General features: G+C 51.4%; 1 protein-coding gene across 1 annotated transcript in view; it reads left to right on the top strand.

Moving 5' to 3' along the window:
* MDGA1 (MAM domain containing glycosylphosphatidylinositol anchor 1) overlaps positions 1 to 26,165 on the top strand; it is a 48,850-nt gene that overhangs the window by 8,264 nt on the left and 14,421 nt on the right. Inside the window, exons 2-6 of the mRNA XM_038761148.1 lie at positions 15,956 to 16,095; positions 20,746 to 20,920; positions 22,695 to 22,891; positions 24,263 to 24,395; positions 25,666 to 25,935. Coding sequence (XP_038617076.1) covers positions 15,956 to 16,095; positions 20,746 to 20,920; positions 22,695 to 22,891; positions 24,263 to 24,395; positions 25,666 to 25,935 — 915 coding nt within the window. The remainder of the gene's footprint in view (positions 1 to 15,955; positions 16,096 to 20,745; positions 20,921 to 22,694; positions 22,892 to 24,262; positions 24,396 to 25,665; positions 25,936 to 26,165) is intronic.

Raw genomic sequence — 26,165 nt, 5'->3', positions numbered from 1 at the left:
ATTATTATGTAGCAAGCGCTCCATAAATACCGTTGATGATGACAATGATCCTGGGGAGCGGCGCATACTTTGTCGTTATGCCGATTCAGGGCATCTCTTATTTTTTCACCTGCTCCCTGCTAGGGAGCTTCGGGGGCAGAACGGGCATTGGTTCTGTCAGTTCTTGATCACCTTGTAACCGCCCCAGCGCTTAGAACAGTGCTTTGCACATAGTAAGCGCTTAATAAATGCCATTATTATTATTATTATTATTAGGCCTGGGAGTCAGGAGACCCCAGGTCTGCCTTATGCCTGTTGGGTGATCTTGGCAAAATGAGGATTAAATGCCTTTCCACCCTCCCACTTAAACCACAAGGCCCATGTGAGATGAGGACTGTGTCTGACCCGATTATCTTATATTTCTTCCAGGGCTTAGCACAGTGTTTGGCACGTAATCCCTGCTTAACAAATACTACTATTATGTTTAGAAGAGCCGTCTCCCTTATTTATATTTATATTAATGTCGGTCTCTCCCTGTAGACTGTAAACTCGTGGTGGGCAGGGAATATGTCCGTTATATTGTTATATTGTAGTCTCCCAAGCTCTTAGTACCGTGTTCTGCACACAATAGGTGCTCAGTAATTGCAACTGACTGACTAACTTTCCATCATCTGGAGGATTAGCTTCCACAGTGTACTTGAGGGGTGGATGAATTGGCCAGGTGAGGGGATGGGCATGTGGTGGGGAGAAATGGGGTGCTATTCTCTCTTCATCCTAAATTTCTATCCTCCAGACCCCTCGCTACATGTCCCCATCTCCTCTGGCCAAATCAGAAAGGTGGATAAGTTGTCCGTGCCCCCTGAAGAAAACCATCCCGGTTTTCTGGTCGTTTTCCGACTTTTCCGGCACACCTCCGGGTTGGATTTTTGGAGAGGTCATTGGGAGGGTTTCCTTCAGCGGCCGGAGAATCCTGACCTCAACTGCTCTAGTCTGGACTCAAGCTGCCCAGAGAAGCCGTTCTCCGGCCTGGTTCTCGCTGTCCCTCACCTGAGTCCAGCCGGGAATCAGGAGATCGGGTTTGAACAAACCCAGATGAGTCCTTGGGGAATTAGGGACCGGAAAGCGCAGAGAGAAAGTGCCGGAATCGTTGGCTTAAAAATAAACGGGCTCGCTTGCATGTTATTTTGCCTCTCATTTGCATGATAATGTTCTAATGTTAAAGTGAACAGAAATACCGTTCCCCAGATACTTCTTCCCTCTAGTGCTCCCAGCTCCTGGGACCCGCCTTCCCTTCCCCACAGCACCTGTATATATGTATATATGTTTGTACATATTTGTTACTCTATTTATTTATTTTACTTGTACATATCTATTCTATTTATTTTATTTTGTTAGTATGTTTGGTTTTCTTCTCTGTCTCCCCCTTTTAGACTGTGAGTCCACTGTTGGGTAGGGACCGTCTCTATATGTTGCCAACTTGAGTGCTTAGTACAGTGCTCTGCACACAGTAAGTGCTCAATAAATACAATTGATTGATTGATTGATTCTTCAAATTGGGGCACGAGGGAGAAATTCCTGATTGGTTCTGCCTGACCTCCTCGGCTTCACCGGAGGTGTGGAGTCCGTCCCAGAAGAGATGAGTTGCAAACCGCCCACCCTCTTTCACTTCCCCAACCCCTTGGCTTCCTCCACCCCAGCCCTCGGTGAAGAGCAGTCCTACTGGGGAGGAGAGGGGCTCTGTACAGAGAGAGAGGCCTTTTCCATCGCTTTAAGGCCTGCTCCCTCTGAACTGTAAACTCGCTGTGGGCAGGGAACATGTCCACCAGATCTGTTTTATTGTACTCTCTCAAGAGCTTAATCTGGTGCTCTGCATGCAGTAAGCACTCAGTAAATACCGCTTGAAGCCTGGGTTATCATCAACATCATTTTGCTGCTATATAAAAACTGTGGTGACCGCACCCCCAGGATACCGTGTGCATTTCTGCCCTACTTCCTAATAATAATAATTGCACTTGTTCTGCCCTTACTATGTGCCAAGCATTGTACTAAGCGCTGGGTTAGACCCAAGGTAATTAACTTATTAGATGCAGTTCCTGTCCCACTTGGGACTCTCAGAATCTAAATAGGAAGGAGAACAGGAATTGAATCCCCATTTTACAGATGAGGAAACTGAAGACTGGAGAAGCTGAAGTGATTTACCCAAGGTCACACAGCAGGCGGTCAATCGATCAGTGGTGTTTATTGAGCACTTGCTGTGTGCAGAGCACTGCACTAAGCACTTGGGAGAGAACAGGACCATAGGGTTGGGCCATTGGTGGAGCTGGGATTAGAACCCAGGTCCTGGGACTCTTGGGCCCACACTCCTTCCACCTAGGCCCCCGCTGCTTCTCGAGAAAAGACGTGACACAACGGGAGAGGGATTGCGGAGGAGGGAGACCACGAAGATCAGAAGACCGGAGGGGCCTCCTTATAATAATGATGGCATTTATGAAGAGCTTACTATGTGCAAAGCACTGATCTAAGCGCTGGGGAGGTTACAAGGTGATCAGGTTGTCCCACGGGGGGGGCTCACAGATTTCATCCCCATTTTACAGATGAGAGAACTGAGGCCCAGAGAAGTTAAGTAACTTGCCCAAAGTCACACAGCGGACAATTGTTGGAGCCAGGATTTGAACCTATGATCTCGGGCTCCAAAGCCCGGGCTCTTTCCACTGAGCCACGCTGCTCTCCTTCTGCAGACAACCCAGTTCACACACTTGGTTCTGTTAGCGCCAGCTAACTCGCTGTGCCCCGATATCATCTATCTCATTGCCGATCCCTTTCCCACATCCCCATCCAATCCTGGAACTCCCTCCCCTTCCCTATCCCCTCCAATCCTGGAACTCCCTCCCCTTCCATATCTGCCAGACCACCACTCTCTCCACCTTCAAAGCATTATTAAGGTTACATCTCCCCCAAGAGGCCTTCTCCGATTAAGCCCTCTTTTCCCTGGCTCCCTCTCCCCTCTGTATCACAGAAGTTGGTGCCAGATCTGTAAATCTGCCCTTATCAATCTGCAGTGGGATTTATTGAGCGCTTACATGTGAAGGACTGTACTAAGTGCTTGGGAGAGAGGATAATACAAGATTCGCCAGGCACCTACCCTGCTGTCAAGGAGTTTACAAGTGACCTGACCCTTTCAGGAGCTCCTGTTCTTTCCATTAAGAGAGAGGCTGAGGAGAAGCGGGCTTTGGGATGCTCCGTTGCCGATACGGTCCTTCTCCGTCCGTTCTGGGGCTTCTTACCCATCTGGTGACCCTCCCTTCTGCTTCTTCTGTTCTGCTCCCTTCTGCTCCCTTCTGCTTCTCTGTCTCCCCCTTTTAGACTGTGAGCCCACTGTTGGGTAGGGACTGTCTCTATGTGTTGCCAATTTGTACTTCCCAAGCGCTTAGTACAGTGCTCTGCACATAGTAAGCGCTCAATAAATACGATTGATTGATTGATTGATTGATTGATTGATTCTTCGAGTGCTCTCGGCTTTCTTCCCAGCCCCGGTGTCGGGGAGCCATTCCTTGCCCCGTCTTTCTCCAGACTAGGCGGGGAAGGGTGGCTTTTGCTGCTTGTTAGTGGCTCGGGAGGATCAATAGAAACCAATTAAATCCCCTGGGCCTACCTAGGAACTGTAGGAGCAACCCAAGCGAGGGTCAGAGGAGGGAGATTCTGGGGAGAAAGAAAAGTCCGTCCGCCGGTCTGGGAGGACGGATGGCGTCCGTACAGCAGGCTCGCCGTCCATAAAGATGCCGTTCCTTCGGGATACCGGTTTCTGGTCACTTCTCAATGATGGTGTTTGTTAGTGCTTACTATGTGCCAGACACTGTCCTAAGCCCTGAGGTGGATACAAGCAAATCGAGTTGGACACAGTCCCACGTGGGGCTCACAGTTTCAATCCCCATTTTCCAGATGAGGTCCCTGAGGCACAGGGAAGTGGAATGATCTGTCCAAGATCACATAGAGGGTTGCACTCTTCCCAGGCCAGAAGTGTCAGGAGATGCTTCAGGCTGCTGACCCGTCCCTCTATAACTAATCTCCCAGGCCTGTCGGGCAGCCACTGACCACCTCCCCGACTCCCACCGGAATTGCTAATGGGTGTCTCCAAAAGCTTCTCCTTCCCGGCTCTGGGGTGACGAGGCCCTGGCTCTCCATCCCCCCATCTTACCCCCTTCCCTTCCCCACAGCACCTGTATATATGTATATATGCCTGTACATGTTTATTACTCTATTTATGTATTTTACTTGTACATATCTATTCTATTTATTTTATTTTGTTAGTATGTTTGGTTTTGTTCTCTGTCTCCCCCTTTTAGACTGTGAGCCCACTGTTGGGTAGGGACTGTCTCTATATGTTGCCATCTTGTACTTCCCAAGCGCTTAGTACAGTGCTTTGCACACAGTAAGCGCTCAATAAATACCATTGATTGATTGATTGAGGTACCATCGTCCTCCAGAGACCGAGAGGGCCTCCTTCAATGTAGAGGGGTACGTGCCAAATCCTCAGCACCAGTTCTCCCCTGACAGTTGGCGTGCCTGCCCCTTTTGTATGTGAGAATTCGAGATCTGGATTTGTGCTTCTGTGAATGTGTGCCTCTTTCCACGTGTGCACAGGCATAGACCTGGGCATTTACATGCTTTTTTTTGTAATGGTATTTGTTAAACGCTTACCATGTGCCAGGTACTGTACTAAGCGCCGGAACAGACACTTGCTAACCAGGTTGTTCATGGCCCACGGCCCCCAGAGGGCTCCCAGTCTTAATTCCCATTTTAGAGATGAGGTAACCGAGGCCCGGAACAGGGAAGTGACTTGCCTAAGGTCACACAGCAGACAAGTGGCGGAGCCGGGATTAGAACCCACGTTCTTCTGACTTTCAGGCCAGGGCGCAAGCCACTAGGCTATGCTGCTGCGTGTGTGTGTGTGCGTGTGTGTGAGTGTGTGTGTATGTGTGTGAGGACCTTTACTGGTCCATCTCTATATGTTGCCAACTTGTACTTCCCAAGCACTTAGTACAGTGCTCTGTACACAGTAAGTGCTCAATAAATACAGTTGAATGAATGATCCTCCCGTATTTGTCATTCATTCATTTAATCGCATTTATTGAGCGCTTCCTGTGTGCAGAACACTGTACTAAGCGCTTGAAGAGTACAGTTTGGCAGCAGATAGAGACAATCCCGACCCAATAACGGGCTCACGGTCTAGAAGCGGGGAGGTCCACATGGGCCACCCATGGCTCAGGTTGCATTGCCCAGCTTCCCAGTGCTAATCATGACAATGGAATTTATTTAGCCTTTACTCCCGACCAAACATTGTGCTAAGCACTGGGACAGAGCGAGATAATCAGATGATGCACCGTCCTGTCCCACAGGGAGCTCACAGTCTGAGACGTGGGGAGAGCAGGTATCTTGTCCCCATTTGACAGGCGAGGAGACTGAGGCAGAGAAGTTAAGTGATTGCCCAAGGGCGCAGGCCTGTGACAGAACTGGGTACCCTGGCTGCCTTGGTGAGTCTGATGATTTTTTTCCTAGTATTTGTTAGGCTCTTACTATGTACCAGGCCTTGTTCTAAGCCCTGGGGTGGATACAGGATAATCGGGCTGGACACAGTTCCTGTCCCACGTGGAGCTCACGGTCCTAATTCCCATTTTACAGATGAGGGAACTGAGTTACGGAGGAGTGAAGCGACTTGGCCAAGGTTGCACAGCAGAGGAGTGGCGAGGCCAGGATTAGAACCCAGGTCCTTCTGAGTCCGGGTCCCGTGCTCTATTCACTAGGCCACGCTGCTTCCTGGATCTCTGGGCTAGGGATACCCGGGGTGAGGGAGATGAGGGGAGGAGAGGAAGGGGCAGTTTGGGGGAGCCCCAGGGGAAGGGGATGCATTAAGAGAGGCCCAGAGGTGTGGGAGCAGGGAGAGCAAAGAGGGTACAGGGGTGGGAGAGGAGGGCAGGGCAGACCCGGGGAGGGAGGAGGGGTTGCGGCCTCTCCCTGGCAAGAATGCCAAGGCGTGATGAAGCCGGGTTTCTGCTTTTGGCTAATTTTCTCATTCTGCCATCGATCCGGCTGCTCCTCCCGGAGTCTATTAGCAGTCAGCGAGTGAAAATATTTCCCACTGGGGGCCCTGACCTCAGATGGGGGGAGTCCAGAGCAATTTGTTCAGACAGAGCAGAGCTTTCCCTCAGACCCGTTCTCCGATTTCGGCCGAGAGGGCAGTGGGGGAGGGCTGGGCCAGGCCCCAGCTCTGGTTCTGCTTGCTGCCCAGGCAGGGAGGGGGCGGGGGGAGCTGCCAGGACAGGAGCTGGGGGGGAAAAGGGGGCATATGTGGTGATGAGAGACCCACCCTTATCCACACTTGGAGTTGTTTCGGAGCAACCCTGAGCATCCTGGAGCCGTTGGCTAGAGTAGTCAGTCACCTCTTCCGGGTGACCTCTCCCCGTCCCCCACAGATCCCCTCTAGACTGTAAGCTCACTATGGGCAGGCAATGTTTCTACTCACTCTGTTATATCATATTCATTCATTCATTCATTCACTGTACTCGCCCAAGCGCTTAGTACAGTGCTCTGCGCACAGTGAGTGCTCAAAAAATATGAGAAGCCAGGTGGCTTAGAGGATAGAGCACTAGCCTGAGTTCCAATCTCGGACCCACCCCATGTCTGCTGTGTGATCTTGGGTAAGTCACTTCACATCTCTGGGCCTCAGTTACCTCATCTGGAAAATGGGGATTAAGAATGCGGGCCCCATGTGGGACAGGGACTGTGTCCAACCCGATTAACTTCATCATCATCATCACCAACAATCGTATTTATTAAGCGCTTACTGTGTGCAGAGCACTGTACTAAGCGCTTGGGAAGTACAAGTTGGCAACATATAGAGACAGTCCCTACCCAACAGTGGGCTCACAGTCTAAAAGGGGGAGACATTGCATCTACCCCAGCGCTTGGCACAAAGTAAGCGCCTGCAAGTACCCTTATTATTATCACTATTGATTAATCAATGATTTCCACCCCCACCACTCTGTCCTTCACCCCAGTTCAGTTGGCTGTGCGTCCTGTAGCCATTAGGCAGGGCTCCAGATTACCTTTTCATTGATCAAAGCCATCCCCCAGGGACCACCCTGGCCCCTCTCCTTCCTCCGGACAAAGCAGCATTTTCCCCTCCTCAGAAACACCCCTGGCCTCCCCCTCCACCGCCATTACTGTTCTTTTTCTGTCTAACTTAAATCCCTCAAGCTGCGGGCGATACTCTTGTCCTGTCCTCGGCGTTCTCACCTGCATCGATGCAATAGCCTCCTTTTTCCCTCCTCAGAGAGAATTTCCCTTAGAGTTTTCTCTTCTCGACTAGGCCCCGGCAGATCCTGGAGTCGAAAGCTGCAGTGACTCAGAACACTGTAATGCTTCAGCTGTCACTGCCTCCCACCCGCTTCCATCCTGTGGTATGTCCTTAAAGGCCTGGCTGTCGCTGGGCCCAAAGATGGTACCTGTGTCATCAGGGTGGAGGATGATTCTGGGCTGGCTTCCCCTTGGGGAGAGCGATGGAGGGAGAATTACGTTGCCAAACAGCTGAGAAATGTGTCCTGAGCATCACAGCCTTTGAACTGGATAACCTGGAGACCTGGCCGGACGTGGGAAGGGGGCAAATAGGATGGGGAAGGGGTAGCCGGGGAGCAGCCCAGCCCACCGGTGACTCAGTTGCCCTGCTCCAAGTCGCGAAGGGACCGGAGCCTAGCCCGCGGCAGTCGCTGCCTACTGCTGGGAGGGTGGGGGCAGCCTGGGTTCACCGCACCATGAGAAAGGGAAAGTAGAGCCAAGGGTCTTAAATCTCTAGACCGTTCAATTTTTAAATCTCGGAGTTTATCCCCACCTCCGCCCGTGCTTCCAAATGCAGCGGCGGGGCCCGGGGAGAGTCGTAATTCCGGGAGCACGGGCGAGGTTTATGGGGTTTTAAACCAGTCGAGCCAAGAGCCCTCATGGAGCAGGGGCCGAGCGGGGCAGGGAGGGTGGAGCACGTCAGGAGGGGCGGAGAAGGGTAAGGTGGGTGGAATGGGGCAGAGAATGGGGCAGGAAGGGCAGAACAAGGGAGTAGCCTGGCATCCATCAGAGCTGGACACTACCTGCAACGGAGAGACTTGGAGGTGGCATGAAACCTTTTTCTTTTAATGCTTTTTGTTAAGTGCTTACTATGTGCCGGGCACTGTACTAAGTGCTGGGGTAGATACAGACTAATCAGGTTGAACATGGTCCCTGTCCCACACGGGGTTCCCCCGCATTGTCCAGATGAGGTAACTGAGGCCCAGAGAAGCGAAGAGACTTGCCCAAGGTCACCCAGCAGGCAGAGAAGCAGCGCGGCTCAGTGGAAAGAGCCCGGGCTTGGGAGTCAGAGGTCATGGGTTTGAATCCCGGCACCACCATTTGTCAGCTGTGTGACCTTGGGCAAGCCACTTAACTTTTCTGTGCCTCAGTTACCTCATCTGTAAAATGGGGATTAAAACTGTGAGCCCCATGCGGGACAATCTCATCACCTTGCAACCTCCCCAGCGCTTAGAACAGTGCTTTGCACATAGTAAGTGCTTAATAAATACCATCATCATCAAGTGCTGGAGCCGGGATTAGAGCTCAGATCCTCTGACTCCCAGGACCGTGCCCTTTCCTCTAGGCCATGCTGCTTCCCAGGCTCGTTAAGGGAGTTGGATAAGAGCAAGAGGGAATGCATTTTGTCCCCTTCTGGTCACCCCCGCCACCCTCGTGTCCTGGCCTCTGGCCTAGCCACAGGCCGGTTTTCCTCTTCATCCCTTAAAGGCCAAATTCTTGTAGTGTGTTTTTGGCAAGTTTAGAGGAAAGCCTTGCCTCTCCCGTATCGGTTCGGAGAGGTCCGGGGTGAGGACCTCTCCCCAAACGCTGTCTGTCACCCAGCAAGGAGCGTTCGACTCTGACCCGGGAAGGGGACAAAGGGCCAGACTGGGCGCTGGGACTCCGGGTGCTCGTCTGGTTGAGTTTTCTGCCTTTGTGCCGCTAACGGTGTCTTCCCCACTGCTTTTCCCAATTCCTTCCTTCCCTCCCACCCCACCTGGGGCTCTGGGGGGGTGGGGGAGATGCCATGGAGGCATCAGGGAGCCTCCTGAGCACATTTAGACCTCTAAACCGGAGCCCTGCCTTATCCTGAGCAGGGAAAAGCAGCATGGCCTAGTGGAAAATGCCAATCAATCGTATTTATTGAGTGCTTACAGTGTGCAGAGCACTGTACTAAGCTCTTGGGAGAGTACGATATAACAATACAACAGACACATTCCGCGCCCACCACGAGCAAAGCCTGTGAATATTCGAGCCCTGTTAAGCGGACTGAATTATTAAATGTCCATTTACGTTACATGCATAAAAGGATCAATAAACATAAAGAGCATCAGGAGCAGAGGGGAGGTATCTTTGGAGGGAATAAGGAGTTGGTTAGACCTAGTCTCCTGAGAGAGGACCGCTCTGCTCTTGGGGATGCTGGGCTGAGTGTTTGGGGGTGATGAGGGATTTGGGGTGCCCAGGCTTTTCTTTCACCTCTGGGAAGGGCTTAAAAGCCAACTCCCAATTCGACATGAATTTTCAGTCTGTGGTTCTTTCAAGATTTTGGTTTCCATCCTGCTTGAGTGTTTATTGCGGCTGAATAATAATAATGATAGTCCTTAAGTGCTTACTGTGTGTCAAGCCCTGTGGTAGATACTAAATAATCCAGTAAAACACAGTCCTTCTTCCACAATGAAGATCACAGTCTGAGGGAGAGGGAGAATAGGAATTTAATCCCCATTTTTGTCAGTCGGCCAGTCAGTCCTTTGTGCAGAGCACTGTACTAAGCACTGTACTAAGGGAGAAGCAGTGTGGCTCAGTGGAAAGAGCGTGGGGTCATGGGTTCAAACCCCGGCTCTGCCAATTGTCAGCTGTGTGACTTTGGGAAAGCCGCTTCACTTCTCTGGACCTCAGTTACCTCTTCTGTAAAATGGGGATGAAGACAGTGAGCCCGCCGTGGGACAACCTGATTACCTTGTAACCTCCCCAGCGCTTAGAACAGTGCTTTGCACATAGTAAGCGCTTAATAAATGCCATAATTATTATTATTATTACTAAGCACTGTACTAAGCACTTTAGTATAACACTAAACAGACACATTCTCTGCCTACAGAGAGCATACAGTGGCGAAACAGACATTGATGTAAATAAATACATTGCAGATAAGTACATTTTTAGACTGTGAGCCCACTGTTGGGTAGGGACTGTCTCTATATGTTGCCAATTTGTACTTCCCAAGCGCTTAGTACAGTGCTCTGCACACAGTAAGCGCTCAATAAATACGATTGATGATGATTGTACCAGACTGATTTTACAGGTGAGAAAACTGAGGCCCAGAGAAGTAAAGTGACTCGCCCGAGGTGACTCAGCTGGCAAGTCAGCATTAGAACCCAGATCTCCTAACTCCCAAGCCCCTGCTCTTCCCCATTAGGCTGGGAGAGGCAAAGTGGGTGAGGATTGCACAGCCCCAGGGAAAATGTCTTTTTCCTCATCTCCCTTCCTCTTCCTCACAGAGAATCCCCCCAAACTGAGCCTGCAGCCTGAGAGAGCGGGAGGAGAGAGGGAAAGAAGGAGACAGAGGAGAGACAGAGGGAGAGAAAGAAAGTGGGAGAGAGAATAATGATAATAATTGTGGTATTCATGAAGCACGTCTATGCGTCGAGCACTGGGGTAGATACAAGAAAATGAGGTCCCACGTAGGGCCCGCAGTCGAAGAAGGAGGGGGAGCAGGTATTGAATTCTATTTTGCAGATGAGGAAACTGAGAAACAGAGAGGTAAGTGACTTGCCAATGGTGAGATCTACCCATACAAGCGAATGTGGCTGAAAATCCATCCACCGATCGTATTTATTGAGTGCTTACTGGGTGCCGAGCATCGTACTAAGTGCTTGGGAGAATACAACAGAGTTGGTAGACATGATCCCTTCCTGCAGAGAGCTTTATTCATTCATTCATTCATTCATTCAAACGTATTTATTGAGCGCTTACTGGTGTGCAGGAACTGTACTAAGTGCTTGGAAAGTACAATTTGGCACCGTCTCTTACGCAGAAAGCAACAGAGGGTAAATACTGAGTTGTGTGGAGAGCTTCTCAGGTGTTAGCTGATATGTGACTACTATTTTCTTCAGACTTATTGTGAGACAACAGCACTGTGCTACACCTTAAAGCAATTCCAAATCATTCATATGGCTTTTTGTGTAGTATTGAGTGCTTCCTATGTATCAAATACTGTTCTAAGTGCTGGGGTCGATGCAAGATAATCAGGTTGGACATTGACCCTGATCCACATGGGGCTCACAGTCTAGGTAGGAGAGAGGACAGGTATTTAATCCCCATTTTCCAGTTGAGGAAACTGAGGCGCCGAGAAGGGAAGTAACTTGCCCCAAGGTCACACAGCAAGCAATCAGCAGAGCCAGGATAAGAACCCAGGTCCTTCTGACTCCCAGGCGTGCGTTCTATCCACTAGATCCTAATACTTCCCTGCTTCAGTCAATCAATCAATCAATCAATCATATTTATTGAGCACTTACTGTGTGCAGGCCACTGTACTAAGTGCTTGGGAGAGTACTCCCAAGTAGAGAAGCAGCGTGGCTCAGTGGAAAGAGCACGGGGTCTGGAGTCAGAGGTCATGAGTTCAAACCCTGGTTCCGCCAATTGTCAGCTGTGTGACTTTGGGAAAGTCACTTAACTTCTCTGGGCCTCAGTTCCCTCATCTGTAAAATGGGGAATAAGACTGTGAGCCCCCCGTGGGACAACCTGATCACCTTGTAACCTCCCCAGCACTTAGAACAGTGCTTTGCACATAGTAAGCGCTTAATAAATGCCATCATTATTATATTATTATTATTACTGAGCTTGTCAGCTTTGGGGATCGATGCAGTGAGCCTATCCAGAATTTTATAGAATTTTTCTCCCTCTAGACTATATTCATTCATTCATTCAATCGCATTTATTGAGCGCTTATGGACTGCAGAGCATTGTACTAAGTGCTTGGGAGAGTACAATACAACAATAAGCAGATACATTCCCTGCCCACAGTGAGCTTACAATCTAGAGAGGGAGACAGACATTAATATAAATAAATAAATGACAGATATGAACATAATAATAATAATGATGGTATTTGTTAAGCGCTTACTATGTGCAAAGCACTGTTCTAAGTGCTGGGGGGGATACAAGGTGATCAGGTTGTCCCACGTGGGACTCACAGTCTTAATCCCCATTTTACGGATGAGGGAACTGAGGCCCAGAGAAGTGAAGTGACTTGCCCAAAGTCACACAGCTGACAAGTGGCGGAGCCACGATTAGAACCCATGACCTCTGAGTCCCAAGCCTGGCTCTTTCCACTGAGCCATAAGTGCTGTGGGGCTGGGTGGGAGGATGAATAAAAGGCAGCAATAATAATGAATTTATGAGCAGGGAATATGTTTACCAACTCTCTTATATGTATTCTCCCAAGCATTTATTACAGTGCTCTTCATCATCATCAATCGTATTTATTGAGCGCTTACTATGTGCAGAGCACTGTACTAAACGCTTGGGAAGTACAAATTGGCAACATATAGAGACAGTCCCTCCCCAACAGTAAGCCCTCAATAAATATGACTGATTAATTGATTGATTTCTCATCAATGTTACAGATCATTGTTAGGGTTCAGGTGCTAATAATATAATGATGGCATTTATTAAGCGCTTACTATGTGCAAAGCACTGTTCCAAGCGCTAATGATGCTGTGGGCACACAAGCTCAATTTGGGTCGGGAATGTGTCTTCTTACGTTGTTATAGTGTACTCTCCCAAGCGTTTAGAACAGTGCTGTGCACACAGTAAGTGTTCAATAAGTAAGACTGATTGATGTTGGCAAAGTAGTTTTGCTTCAGGGACATCAGCTGATCATTTAAGCCTCTGAGCTGGTTTGCAAAGCCAGAGATTAAGGACTGTCCGATTGCAAATCCAACTGCCCTGAGGAGACGAGTCTGGGAAGCGGGGAGGTCTCTCTCTAGAAGAGATTAATTTTGTTCCTGTCTCTGTGAGCTGACCCGTCGGGAAGTTGAGACTCACACCTGAAACAAGTGAAATAATGTGCTCTGCCAGAATTAAGGGCGAGAAGATAGAAACACTAGAAAGCAGGGAATAGAGAAAGAAGACAGACACATTCCTGACTAATCGGATGGCCGGCCTAGCAAGGTGGAGAAGTTAGTCAGGGGTTGCATTTGGGGAAAATGGCTTTTTAGGGAGGTTTTGAAAGAGGGGAGGAAGTCGATTAATTGATTGATTGATGGGAAGGGTGTTCCCAGCAGGGGGATGGGTTGGAGGTATAAGAGGAGGAAAGGAGGACCTAGTCTAGGGAAATGAAGATAGAGAAGAGCTGGATTTCCCCTTCTAGACTGTGAGCCTGTTGTGGGCAGGGATTGTCTTTCTTTGTTGTTGAATTGTGCTTTCCAAGTGCTTAGTATAGTGCTCTGCACCCAGTAAGTGCTCAATAAATATGATTGAATGAAGCCAGGTCCTTCTATCTCCCAGGCCCATGCTCTATCCACTAGACCATGCTGTTTCTCACTTAAATTCTCTACACTGTCTTTCCCGGGCATGTTGGGGTTGCTGCCTTGACTTTCAGCTCTCTCAAGTCCCAGCGGACTGTACTTAGGGGGCAGGTGATGCAGGGGTGCCTGGAGTCCCAGGAAGGGGGAGTAATAATAATAATAATGACATTTATTAAGCGCTTACTATGTGCAAAGCACTGTTCTAAGCGCTGGGGAGGTTACAAAGTGATCAGGTTGTCCCAAGAGGCTCACAGTCTTAATCCCCATTTTACAGATGAGGTAACTGAGGCCCAGAGAAGTTAAGTGACTTACCCAAAGTCACACAGCTGACAAGTGGCGGGGTCGGGATTTGAACCACTGACCTCTGCCTCCAAGCCCGGGCTCTTTCCATTGAGCCACGTAGGGTGGTGGTGGTGAGTGGTGGGGGATTGGTTTGGTCACTGATCTGTTTTATCTCTGCCCCTTCCATGCCATACAAATAACATCGTTATTATGCCACGCGCCTCCGGCCCACCTGCACCTCCACCTCTGCCTCCTTCTCTGGGACTTTCCCGTGTTGCCTCTCACACCCGCTTACTCTCAGCTCAGCCCCATCCCTTTCCCAGCTCTTGCGGTTTCTTCTGTATGGTCACGGAATGTTCTGGGATTTGTATTCCCACACATTTGCATTCCTCAGTGGGCAGCCCCCTGGTTTCTGGGGGCTTCTGGGATTTGTGGTCCCAGAAGACCTACAGGCTTCTGCCCATTGGGCAGATATTCATTCTTTCGATTGTATTTGAGTGTTTTGTATTAAGTGTTTACTGTGTGCAAAGCACTGTACTAATTACTTGGATATGCCCCATGTATGGCCCCAGGGCACTTCCAGTTTCCCAAAGCAGGGTTGGGGGGGGCGGGGAAAGAGGTCAAGGCCTGTCCATCACCAGCCCTGCCCACAGGCCCCGGGGACTCTATAATGATGGCATTTATTAAGCGCTTCCTCCCTTCAAGGCCCTACTGAGAGCTCACCTCCTCCAGGAGGCCTTCCCAGACTGAGCCCCTTCCTTCCTCTTCCCCTCGTCCCCCTCTCCATCCCCCCATCTTACCTCCTTCCCTTCCCCACAGCACCTGTAAATATGTATATATGCTTGTACATATTTATTACTCTATTTATTTATTTATTTATTTTACTTGCACATGTCTATTCTATTTATTTTATTTTGTTAGTATGTTTGGTTTTGTTCTCTGTCTCCCCCTTCTAGACTGTGATCCCACTGTCGGGTAGGGACTGTCTCTATATGTTGCCAACTTGTACTTCCCAAGCGCTTAGTACAGTGCTCTGCACACAGTAAGCGCTCAATAAATACAATTGATTGATTGATCGCAGAGCACTGTTCTAAGCGCTGGCGGGGATACAAGGTGATCAAGTTGCCCCACAGGGGGCTCACAGTCTTAATCCCCATTTTACAGACGAGGTAACAGGCTCAGAGAAGTTAAGTGACTTGCCCGAGGTCACACAGCAGACTCTGAATCTGAAATCAGCGGGAATTGGGAGGAGGCTGTCTAATCATCTGCGGAGAGTCGCTGGAGCAGCCTGGGCAGTAGGCCTCCCGCTCAGCCAAGCCAGTCAACCCCACCTGAGAGGCGAGTAGAGGGATTCAAAACCTCAGCTCCCGCCTGTCCTTTCCCCTTCCGAAGCCCTGCGGGCTGGCCGGCCCCATATGGACCTAAAGCCGGTTGGGCTTCCCTCCTTCCCCTCTGGAAGCTGGAGCGAACACAGCTAGGAGCCTCCTGTCACGCCAAGGACCCGGATGGTGGCCAAGTTTACCCCCGGCCCACGTCCTCCCCCGGGCCCGGAATGCCCTCCCTCTGCCCATCCGCCAAGCTAGCTCTCTTCCTCCCTTCAAGGCCCTGCTGAGAGCTCACCTCCTCCAGGAGGCCTTCCCACACTGAGCCCCTTCCTTCCTCTCCCCCTCATCCCCCTCTCCATCCCCCCCATCGTACCTCCTTCCCTTCCCCACAGCACCTGTATATATGTATATATGCTTGTACATATTTATTACTCTATTTTACTTGTACATATCTATCCTATTTATTTGATTTTGTTAGTACGTTTGGTCTTGTTCTCCGTCTCCCCCTTTTAGACTGTGAGCCCACTGTTGGGTAGGGACTGTCTCTATATGTTGCCAACTTGGACTTCCCAAGCGCTCAGTACAGTGTTCTGCACATGGTAAGCGCTCAATAAATACGATTGATGATGATGATGATGATGATGATGAGTGACCAGAGAGTGACCACGTTCCCCAGAGAGTTGGGATGTAGGGTCTGGACCGGCTGCCCCTGCTCTGACACGCGCTCTCTCTCTCTCTTGCCTCTCCCCCAAGCTCCAGCCCAGGCCCAGATTGTCCACGCTGGCCAGGCGTGTGTGGTCAAAGAGGACAACATCAGCGAGCGTGTCTACACCATCCGTGAGGGGGACACCCTGGTCCTTCAGTGCCTGGTCACGGGACACCCCCGGCCCCAGGTATGGCCCCGGCAACTCCTCCCGGGCATTCCCAGATACCCCCCTCTGCCCTCCCCCTACCCCCCCACGGCCCTCACCCAAGGTGGGCACGGGCCTCGAGATTAGCCTTGCCAGCTTGCTTTGAATAACTGTGTGGGCGTCTCTTTTTAATAATAATAATAATAATGATGGTATTTGTTAAGCGCTTACTATGTGCCAAGCACTGTTCTAAGCACTGGGGCGGTTACAAGGTGATCAGGCTGTCCCACGGGGGGCTCACAGGTTTAATCCCCATTTTCCAGATGAGGTAACTGAGGCCCAGAGAAGTGAAGTGACTTGCCCAAAGGCACCCAGCTGACAGTTGGTGGAGCCGGGATTTGAACCCATGACCTCGGACTCCAAAGCCCGGGCGCTTTCCCCTGAGCCACGCTGCTTCTCTTTTTGCTGGACCAGGGTTGTTTGGGGGTAAAAATATGCAACATTCCTGTGCAAGTGTTGGAAGATTGTAAACTCCTTAAGTGCAGGGGCCATGCCTACCAATTCTATTGTATAGTCCCCTCAAGTGCTTAGTACAGTCCTCTTCTCACAGTAAGTGCTCAATTCCTGGGTTCACCAACTGTCAGCTGTGTGTCTTTGGGCAAGTCAACTTCTCTGTGCCTCAGTTACCTCATCTGTAAAATGGGGATTAAGACTGTGAGCCCCCCCGTGGGACAACCTGATCACCTTGTAACTTCCCCAGCACTTAGAACAGTGCTTTGCACATAGTAAGCACTTAATAAATGCCATTATTATTATTATTATTATTAACTTGTCTGGGCCTCAGTTGCCTCATCTGTAAAATGGGGATTAAAAACTGTGAGTCCCCCGTGGGACAACCTGATCACCTTGTAACCCCCCAGCGCTTAGAATGGTGCTTTGCACATAGTAAGCACTTAATAAATGCCATTATTATTATTATTATTATTAACTTGTCTGGGCCTCAGTTACCTCATCTGTAAAATGGGGATTAAAAACTGTGAGTCTCCCGTGGGACAACCTGATCACCTTGTAACCCCCCAGCGCTTAGACCAGTGTTTTGCACATAGTAAGCGCTTAACAGATACCGTCATTATTATTATTATTAATTAATACCACCGATTGAAGTGCTGTTTTGGTTTTCCACTCTGCCCACAAAGAAGGCCTTCGGGATCGGGATGGGATTTCTTTATCTGCTTCCCGCGTGGGACTAAACCAAAGCACCAAAAGTGGCATTTAGTAAGTCCCTACTAGGTGCTGAGAACTGGAGTGGATGCAAGTGAATCAGGTGAGAAGCTGCGTTAGTGGAAAGAGCATGGGTTTGGGAGTCGGAGGAAGTGAGTTCTAATCCCGCTTCCTCCACTTTGTCTTCTGTGTCACCTTGGGCAAGCCACTTAACTTCTCTGGGCCTCTGTCACCGCGTCTGGAAAATGGAGATTAAGACTGTGAGTCCCACGGGGGACCACCTGATTACCTCGGATCTACCCCACCACTTAGAACAGTGCTTGGCACATAGTAAGCGCTTAACAAATACACTAATAATAATGATCAGCTAGTATTTACCCCAAGACTTAGGGCAGTGTCTGGCGCATAGTAAGTGCTTAACAAACACCATTAAAAAGAATGGGAATTCAACAACCTGTTCTCCCTCCTACTTAGAGTCCCATGTGAGTCCTGATTTTCTTCTCTCTACACCAGAGCTTGGCACATAGTAAGCGCTGAACAAATACCGTAATTATCATTAGGTAAGACAGCCTCTGATCTCACGGTCTAAGAGATAGGAAGAGTAGATGTTTCATCCCCATACATATTTATTACTCTATTTATTTATTTATTTATTTATTTTACTTGTACATTTCTATCCTATTTATTTTATTTTGTTGGTATGTTTGGTTCTGTTCTCTGTCTCCCCCTTTTAGACTGTGAGCCCACTGTTGGGTAGGGACTGTCTCTATGTATTGCCAATTTGTACTTCCCAAGCGCTTAGTACAGTGCTCTGCACATAGTAAGCGCTCAATAAATACGATTGATTGATTGATTTTACCCTTAGACTGTAAGCTCCTTGTGGGCAGGGATAACATCGACCGACTTGTACTCTCCCAAGAGCTTAATACAGTGCTCTGTACTCAGTGAGCACTCAATAAATGGATGGATTTTGAAAGATGATTGATTTTACAGCTTAGGTGACTGAGGCCCAGAGAGGCTAAGTGGCTAAGAGAACCATGCTCTGTCCCACTAGGATGATCCAGAAAGTTTGGGAAATGACGTCTATAAAGAAAGGTCTAAGAAGCTGGTATTGCTCAACTTGGAAAAGAGCAAGAGACTATCAAAATAAACCAGCCACTGGAGTAGTGTCCTTTGGGACACTGAGGGGAAAAAAAAACGAGGTAGAATGGACTTAATCCGCAGCAGGAAGGATTCAAGTTAGACGTGAGGAAAATTGTGAAGACCGCAAGCGTGGTGTGGCCTAGCGGAAAGATCACGGGTCTGGGAATCAGAGGACCTGGGTTCTAATACCGGCTCAGCCATATCCCTAGTGTGGGATCTTGGGCAAGTCACTCAATCAATCAATCAATCAATCATATTTATTGAGCGCTTACTACATGCAGAGCACTGTACTAAGCGCTTGGGCAGTACAAATTGGCAACATCTAGAGACAGTCCCTACCCAACATTGGGCTCACAGTCTAAAAGGGGGAGACAGAGAACAAAACCAAACATACTAACAAAATAAAATAAATAGAATAGATATGTACAAGGCTCCTTTGGGTCTCAGTTTCCTCTTACGGAAAATGGGGCTCCAGTATTTCTTCTCCCTCACCTCTAGACTGTGGGGCAGGGCTTGTGCGTGACCTGATTATCTTGTATCTACCCCCGGCGCTTAGCACAGCGCTTACCAAATACCACTATTGTTATCATTATTATTATTATTTCAGGAAGAGGGGAGGCAGAACTCCATTTGGGGAAGACGGTAGGCAGTGATGGACCAGACAGGAAGACCTCTTCAGCTCCTTTCCAGTATTTATTGAGCGCTTACTGTGTGCCGAGCGCTGTACTAAGCGCTTGGAAGAGTATAGTAAAACCTAGTTGGTAGGCAAGTTCCCTGCCAGGGCTGAGGATTCTGTTTCCAGAAACTGAGCCTGGACCAGGCAGCGCTGGGCACAGTTGGCATCAGGGGACAGGCTATGTGGCAAACAGAATAGTATTTATTGAGTACTTACAGAGTGTGGTGTCCTGTACTGAGCGCTTGGGGAAATATAATGGACAAGGCATGCCCACAGGGAGCTTACATGCCAAAGGGAGGGAGAGGAAGGAGCGACAATCTATCAGGATAGACCCCGGGGGAGACTTGGGGAGGCAAGAGGGAGGCTGATGCCTCTCCCCCGTCCCCAGTCAGCTGGGCCCTCTCCTGCTCTGCCAAGTGCCAGGGGGTAGTTCTCTCATGTGCTTAGTTCCATGGTATTTATTGAGCGCTTATTATACTAAGCACTTGGGAGATGGAAGACAGAGTTGGAAGACACATATTCCCGTCATACTATTAGCTTAGAGTCTGTGAGCCCGCTGTTGGGTAGGGACCGTCTCTATATGTTGCCCACTTGTACTTCCCAAGCGCTTAGCACAGTGCTCCGCACACCGAAAGCGCTCAATAAATACGACTGAATGAGTAGCCATCACATCTAAATCCCTCCCGCTGCAGGCTCACCTCCCTCCCTCAGTGATAACGGTAATGAAGGTCTTTCAGAGAACTTCAACCACAAATCGATCATTCATTCAGTCGTATTTCTTGAGCGCTTACTTTGCAGAGCACTGTACTAAGCACTAGCTTACAGCCCGAGCTGTTGATTGACGGACTGGTTCAGCACCACCCGCATCACATCTAAATCCCTCCCGCTGCAGGCTCGCCTCCCTCCCTCCGTGATAACGGTAAGGAAGGTCTTTTGGAGACCTTCAACTGCAAACTGAACCCGTGCTCGACAGCTCTCCCTGCCCACCGGCCCGTTCTCAGCCAGCTCCCGTCCCCGTCCCATTTTTAAGGGTATCTGTTAAGCGCTTACTAGGTGCCAGGCACTGTACTAAATGCTGGGGTAATAATAATAATAATAATAATGGCATTTATTAAGCGCTTACTATGTGCAAAGCACTGTTCTAAGTGCTGGGAAGGTTACAAGGTGATCAGGTTGTCCCACATGGGGCTCACAGTCTTCACCCCCATTTTCCAGATGAGGTAACTGAGGCCCAGAGAAGTTAAGCGACTTGCCCGAAGTCACACAGCTGGCAATTGGCGGAGCTGGGATTTGAACCCATGACCTCTGACTCCAAAACCCATGTTCTTTTCCTCTGAGCCACGCTGCTTCTCTAGATCCAAAACAATCAGGTTGGGCACAATCCCTGTCCCGCATGGGGCTCACAGTCTCGCTCTCCATTAGAGGAAGTAACTGAGGCCCAGAGAAGCGAAGTGACTAGCTCAAGGTCACACAGCAGATATGTGGCACAGCCGGGATTAGAACCCAGGTCCCCAACTCCCAGGATCTAGGCCCCAAATCATCCCTCCTCTTTCCCTCTTGACCCGGTGCTCCCGTCCCACCCCGGTGGATGGTGGATGCCACCCCGCCGGGCCTGTTCCTCTGTCCCCTGCCCCGCCTGCTCCCTCCCCCAGGTGCGGTGGACCAAGACAGCGGGCAGTGCTTCGGATAAGTTCCAGGAGACGTCGGTGTTCAATGAGACCCTGCGCATCGAGCGCGTGGCTCGCACCCAGGGCGGCCGCTACTACTGCAAAGCGGAGAACGGGGTCGGGGTCCCCGCCATCAAGTCCATCCGAGTAGATGTGCAGTGTAAGTCGTGGCGGCCGCCCTGGGCACCCCCCTGCTCCGTCGCGCCCCTTCCCTCCGACTCCCCGGGACTCTGCAGCCGCTTCCCCAACCCCGGACTCTAAATCTAGCCCCACGTCCTGCTGACGATAATAATAATAATAATTGTGGTTAGTACAGTGCTCTGCACACAGTAAGCGCTCAATAAATACGATTGATTGATTGATCGATTAAGCACTTACTGTGTGCCAGGCACTGTACTAAGCACCGGCATCGATACCAGATAATCAGGTTGGACACAGCCCCTGTTCCACGTACGGCTCACGATCTTCATCCCCATTTTACAGATAAGGTAACTGAGGCCCAGTGGAAGTGTCTTGCCCAAGGTCACACAGCAGATAAGGGGTGGAGCAGGGATTAGAATCAAGGTTCTCTGAATTCCAGGCCTGTGCTCTTTCCACTAGGCCATGCTGCCCTTGCCCAGGGAATATTCGGCTGCTCCCCGCTCCCCCAGCGTATGGGTCCAGGGCCCGGAGGGGTCTGGCACAGCGGCCAGCCATTTCCCACCATCCGTCTCCTCTCCGGGGACCACCCCGGTTTCAGTGGGGGCATTCAATCAATCAGTCGTATTTACTGAGTGCTTACTGTGTGCAGAGCACTGTACTAAGCGCTTGGGAGAGGATGATATAACAATGTAACGGAAAAATTCCCTGCCCGCAACAAGCTTTCAGCCTAGAGGGGGAGACGGACGTTGATATAATTAAGTAAATGATGGATATCATCAATCGTATTTATCGAGCGCTTACTGTGTGCAGAGCACTGTACTAAGCGCTTGGGAGAGGATGATATAACAATGTAACAGAAAAATTCCCTGCCCGCAACAAGCTATCAGTCTAGAGGGGGAGACGGACATTGATATAAATAAGTAAATGATGGATATCATCAATCGTATTTATTGAGCGCTTACTGTGTGCAGAGCACTGTACTAAGCACTTGGGAAGTACAAATTGGCAACATATAGAGACAGTCCCTGCCCAACAGTGGGCTCACAGTAGATAAGTGCTGTGGGGCTGAGGCGAGGGGTGAATAAAGGGAGCAAATCAGGGTGATACAGAAAGGAATGGGAGAAGAGGAGATAAGGCTTAGGGAGGAGATGTGTTTTCTGTAAGGCTTTGAAGGCAGAAAGGGTAATTTTCTGTCAGATATGAGGAGGGAGGGCGTTCCAAGCCAGAGGCAGGATGTGGGCGAGATGTCAGCAGCGAGATAGACGGTACGGCATTCCTACGTGGCACTGAGTTGGAGGCTGAGGCCCACCCGCGGGGTACCGACCCCCTGGACGTTGCCCTCTTTTCCCTGGGGAAGAGCCCTCCAAGCTCTGCAGAGTCCCGCCGGGGTCCGGGAGCCCGGGCGGCCGGAGGAGCTTGGGAGGTGGCTGGCCCGGTCAGGGGTTGACTGGACTCATAGCTACTCTGTCTATGGACTTGATAGCTTCCCCTCCTTCAGGGGGAGCTTCCGGGGAAAGAGTGGAATCCAGGCTTGGGAAGGTTGGGGGGGAGGAGGGGCAGGAAAATGGGCAAGAACCTGGCTGAAACATCCTCAAGAGGTCAACCGGTTCAGCCCCCTGCCTCCATCCGAGCCTGCCCAGCCAGGAAGCCTCTCTCTCTCCCCGGGGGCTGAGGAAGTCTCTGAGATTCCGGGGAAGCCCATGTGGGGAAAGGTCCCAGCTTTCCCAGACTCCCCAGGTGCCCTTGGAGTTGCCCATAGAGGTGCCCGGCGCCAGCTCCCGGATGCCTTGCAGACCTGGACGAGCCGGTTCTGACGGTGCACCAGACGGTGAGCGATGTGCGGGGCAGCTTCTACCAGGAGAAGACGGTCTTCCTCCGCTGCACCGTCAACTCCAACCCCCCAGCTCGCTTCATCTGGAAGCGGGGGGCCGAGACCCTCTCCCACAGCCAGGATAACGGCGTCGACATCTACGAGCCCCTGTATACCCAGGTGAGGCCCCGGCCCCGCCGTCGGAAAGACAGACCAGGCCCGGAACCGGGAAGCCCAGTTAGAGGCCGGCCAGGGGCCCTGCCCAGGGAGCTGAGGGACCCGGGAAAGGCACACTCACACATATGCACGCTTGAGTGTACACATACACACCTGCATATAGAGAAGCAGCGTGGCTCAGTGGAAAAAGCCTGGGCTTTGGAGTCAGAGGTCAAGGGTTCAAATCCCGGCTCCGCCAATTGTCAGCTGGGTGACTTTGGGAAAGTCACTTCACTTCTCTAGGCCTCAGTTACCTCATGTGGAAAATGGGGATTAAGACTGTGAGCCCCCCGTGGGACAACCTGATCACCCTGTAACCTCCCCAGTGCTTAGAACGGTGCTTTGTACATATCTATTCTATTTATTTTATTTTGTTAGTATGTTTGGTTTTGTTCTCTGTCTCCCCCTTTTAGACTGTAAGCCCACTGTTGGGTAGGGACTGTCTCTATGTGTTGCCAATTTGTACTTCCCAAGCGCTTAGTTCAGTGCTCTGCACATAGTAAGCGCTCAATAAATACGATTGATGATGATGATGATGATGATGCTTTGCACATAGTAAGCACTTAATAAATGCCATTATTATTATTATTATTATACACACCCATGCCTGCATAACCAATGTCCATAGGAAGGACAGGAGTGAGCTTTGGGGGAGCAGTAGGGCACAGTGTATGCTGGCTGGTTGGAGAGTGGCTGGGATGAAGCAGGGAAAGCTTCCTGGAGGGAGGGGGCTTTGCCCTGGAGAAGGGAAGGGAGCGGTGGGCCGGAGCTGGGGGGCTTTTCCGGGGAGATGGCCCAGCGCGGATCCGGGACTGGAGGTGGGCCGGGAAGAGCGGGGATTAGAGGGAGACAAGCCAGGCCAGAGGGGAAGGGCCCGGGGCTGGGAGACAGCGTGGTGAGGAGAGGAGAGAGAGAGAGTGGGCAGTGGGCTGAGATCTCAGTAGGATTCCACAGGCTTGGCAGGAGGTCCCGGGTTCTTTAACGTTCCTGGGGTTAACACAATCAATCAATCAATCGTATTTATTGAGCGCTTACTGTGTGCAGAGCACTGTACTAAGTGCTTGGGAAGTACAAGTTGGCAACATATAGAGATGGTCTCTACCCAACAGTGGGCCCAAAGTCTAGAAGAGCCCCTACCAGGGCAGCGGCTGGCAACCAGGAGCAACCAGGGGTCCAGGCTTTGGGCAGGGGACTCCCACTGGGGACTCCCACCTCCCCACTACCCCTCCAAGCCTCCACCCAGGGTTGGGAGCGTGTGGGGCCCGGCGGGGTCCGGCTGCCCTGTCTTTGGCCCCGGCGGCATCTAGTCACCCGACCCTGCCCGTGCCCTCCCAGGGGGAGACCAAGGTGCTGAAGCTGAAGAACCTGCGGCCCCAGGACTACGCCAGCTATACCTGCCAGGTGTCCGTGCGCAAAGTCTGCGGCATCCCTGACCGCGCCAGAACCTTCCGCCTCACCAACACCACCGGTGCGCCGAGGGGGCTCGGGCAGAGGGAGGGCCTGGGGGATCCAGGGGCAAGGCCAAGGGATTCCAGGGAAGGGGAGCGGGAGAGGGAGGGCAGGATTGAAGGATCGAGGGGGGACGGGTGGGACTGAGGGATTGGGGATGGGGGCAAAATTGAAGGAACGGGGTTGGGCCTGAGGGACTGGGGGTGGATCTGAGGGTTTGAGGGTGGGACTGAGGGATCGATGGGGGCAGCATTGAAGGATTGGGGTACGGTTGAGGGGTTGGGGGTGGATCTGAAGGGCTGAAGGTGAGGTTGAGGAATCAGGAGGGCAAGGGGGGGTTGTCAGGAGTGAAGGAACAGGCCTGGGGCTGAGGGAATGGGGCGAATCTGAGAGTTGGGGACGGGCCTGAGGGATCTGGGGGAGGGAGGACTGAGGCAGGAGAGGGAGGGAAGAAGGGAGAAAGAGAGGGGGCAGCCTCCGGGATCAGAAGGGCTCACTGAAGTGGGGCGGCTGAGAGTTGGAGTCCAGGCAAACTGCGGGGGCTGAGTGAGGCCTGGAAGGGAGCTAGGGATCGGGGTGGTGTGGGGCGAGTTAGGGAGGGTGCAAAAGGGAGGAGGACCTGGGAAATCAGAGGCTATCCTGAGCTAAGGGGCCCTCAGCCCTGGGAAAAATGGAGACTCTCGATCTGGGGACAGTGGGAGACCCTAGCCCCGGGAGCAGGGGGAGATCCCAGCCCTGACGTGAGGGAGAAAGCGGCGGATGGCTCACAAACGGAGCAGAGCTGAGGCTCCAAATCTTCCGGCGCAGTGGGGTGTGTTATTTCACATCAACTTTATAGGCTTATTTAATGTGGAAATGCTCGGAAATCTTCTTCAGTCCCTGCCCTCCCTCAGGGTTCGGGACCCTTGTCTTTCTCCCCGTCCCGCTGTCTTCTCCTCGGAAAGAATCCTCCCCCAGTGCCCTCTGACCCCTGCTCCACCCCACAGTGCTCCTTACCCCTGTTCTCCTCACCACTACACTCTATGTCCCTGCTCCTCTCCCCATGGGGCTCCCAGCCCCCCTCCTCTGTCCCCACAGTGCTCCCCACTCTCCTTCTCCTCTCCCCACGGTGCTCGCTGTCCCTGCTCCTCTCCCCCATAATGCTCCCAACCCCGGTTCCTCTGGTCCCACAGTGCTCCCCGCCATGTGGCCCCAGTGCCATGCCTCAGGGAAGTGGCTTTTTCCCCCATTCCTTGCCCTCCGCCCAAACTGCTAAACTCCGGGCCTTTCTGTCCCGTCCCATCCCGCAGCGCCGCCCGCCCTGAAGCTGTCAGTGAACGAGACCTTGGTGGTCAATCCCGGGGACAACGTGACGATCGTCTGCTCTCTGACGGCGGGCGACCCCGTGCCCCGGCTGGTCTGGTCCCACGCCCCGGGCCCAATGCCACCCAGCATCCTCCACCAAGGCGGGACGCTGAGCATCCCCGGGGCTCGGCCCGGAGACTCCGGCTACTACAACTGCACCGCCATCAACAACGTGGGCAACCCTGCCAAGAAGACCGTCAACCTGCTGGTGCGATGTACGTGTCCGGGTGCCCGGCGAGGCGGGGCTGGTCAGCCGTGCCCTGGGCCAAGTCCGGCTGTCTCTAACCCCAAGGATGCCACGTTCCCCATTCATTCATTCATTCGATTGTATTTATAGAGCGCTTACTGTGTGCAGAGCACTGTACTAAGCGCTTGGGACGTACAAGTTGGGAACACATAGAGACGCTCCCTACCCAACCGTGGGCTCACAGTCTAAAGCCATAGT

Source organism: Tachyglossus aculeatus, chromosome 19, assembly GCF_015852505.1.
Source record: "Tachyglossus aculeatus isolate mTacAcu1 chromosome 19, mTacAcu1.pri, whole genome shotgun sequence".
Classification (NCBI taxonomy): Eukaryota; Metazoa; Chordata; class Mammalia; order Monotremata; family Tachyglossidae; genus Tachyglossus; species Tachyglossus aculeatus.
Note: the sequence above shows the minus strand (reverse complement) of the source record. Positions and strands in the feature narration are given on the sequence as shown.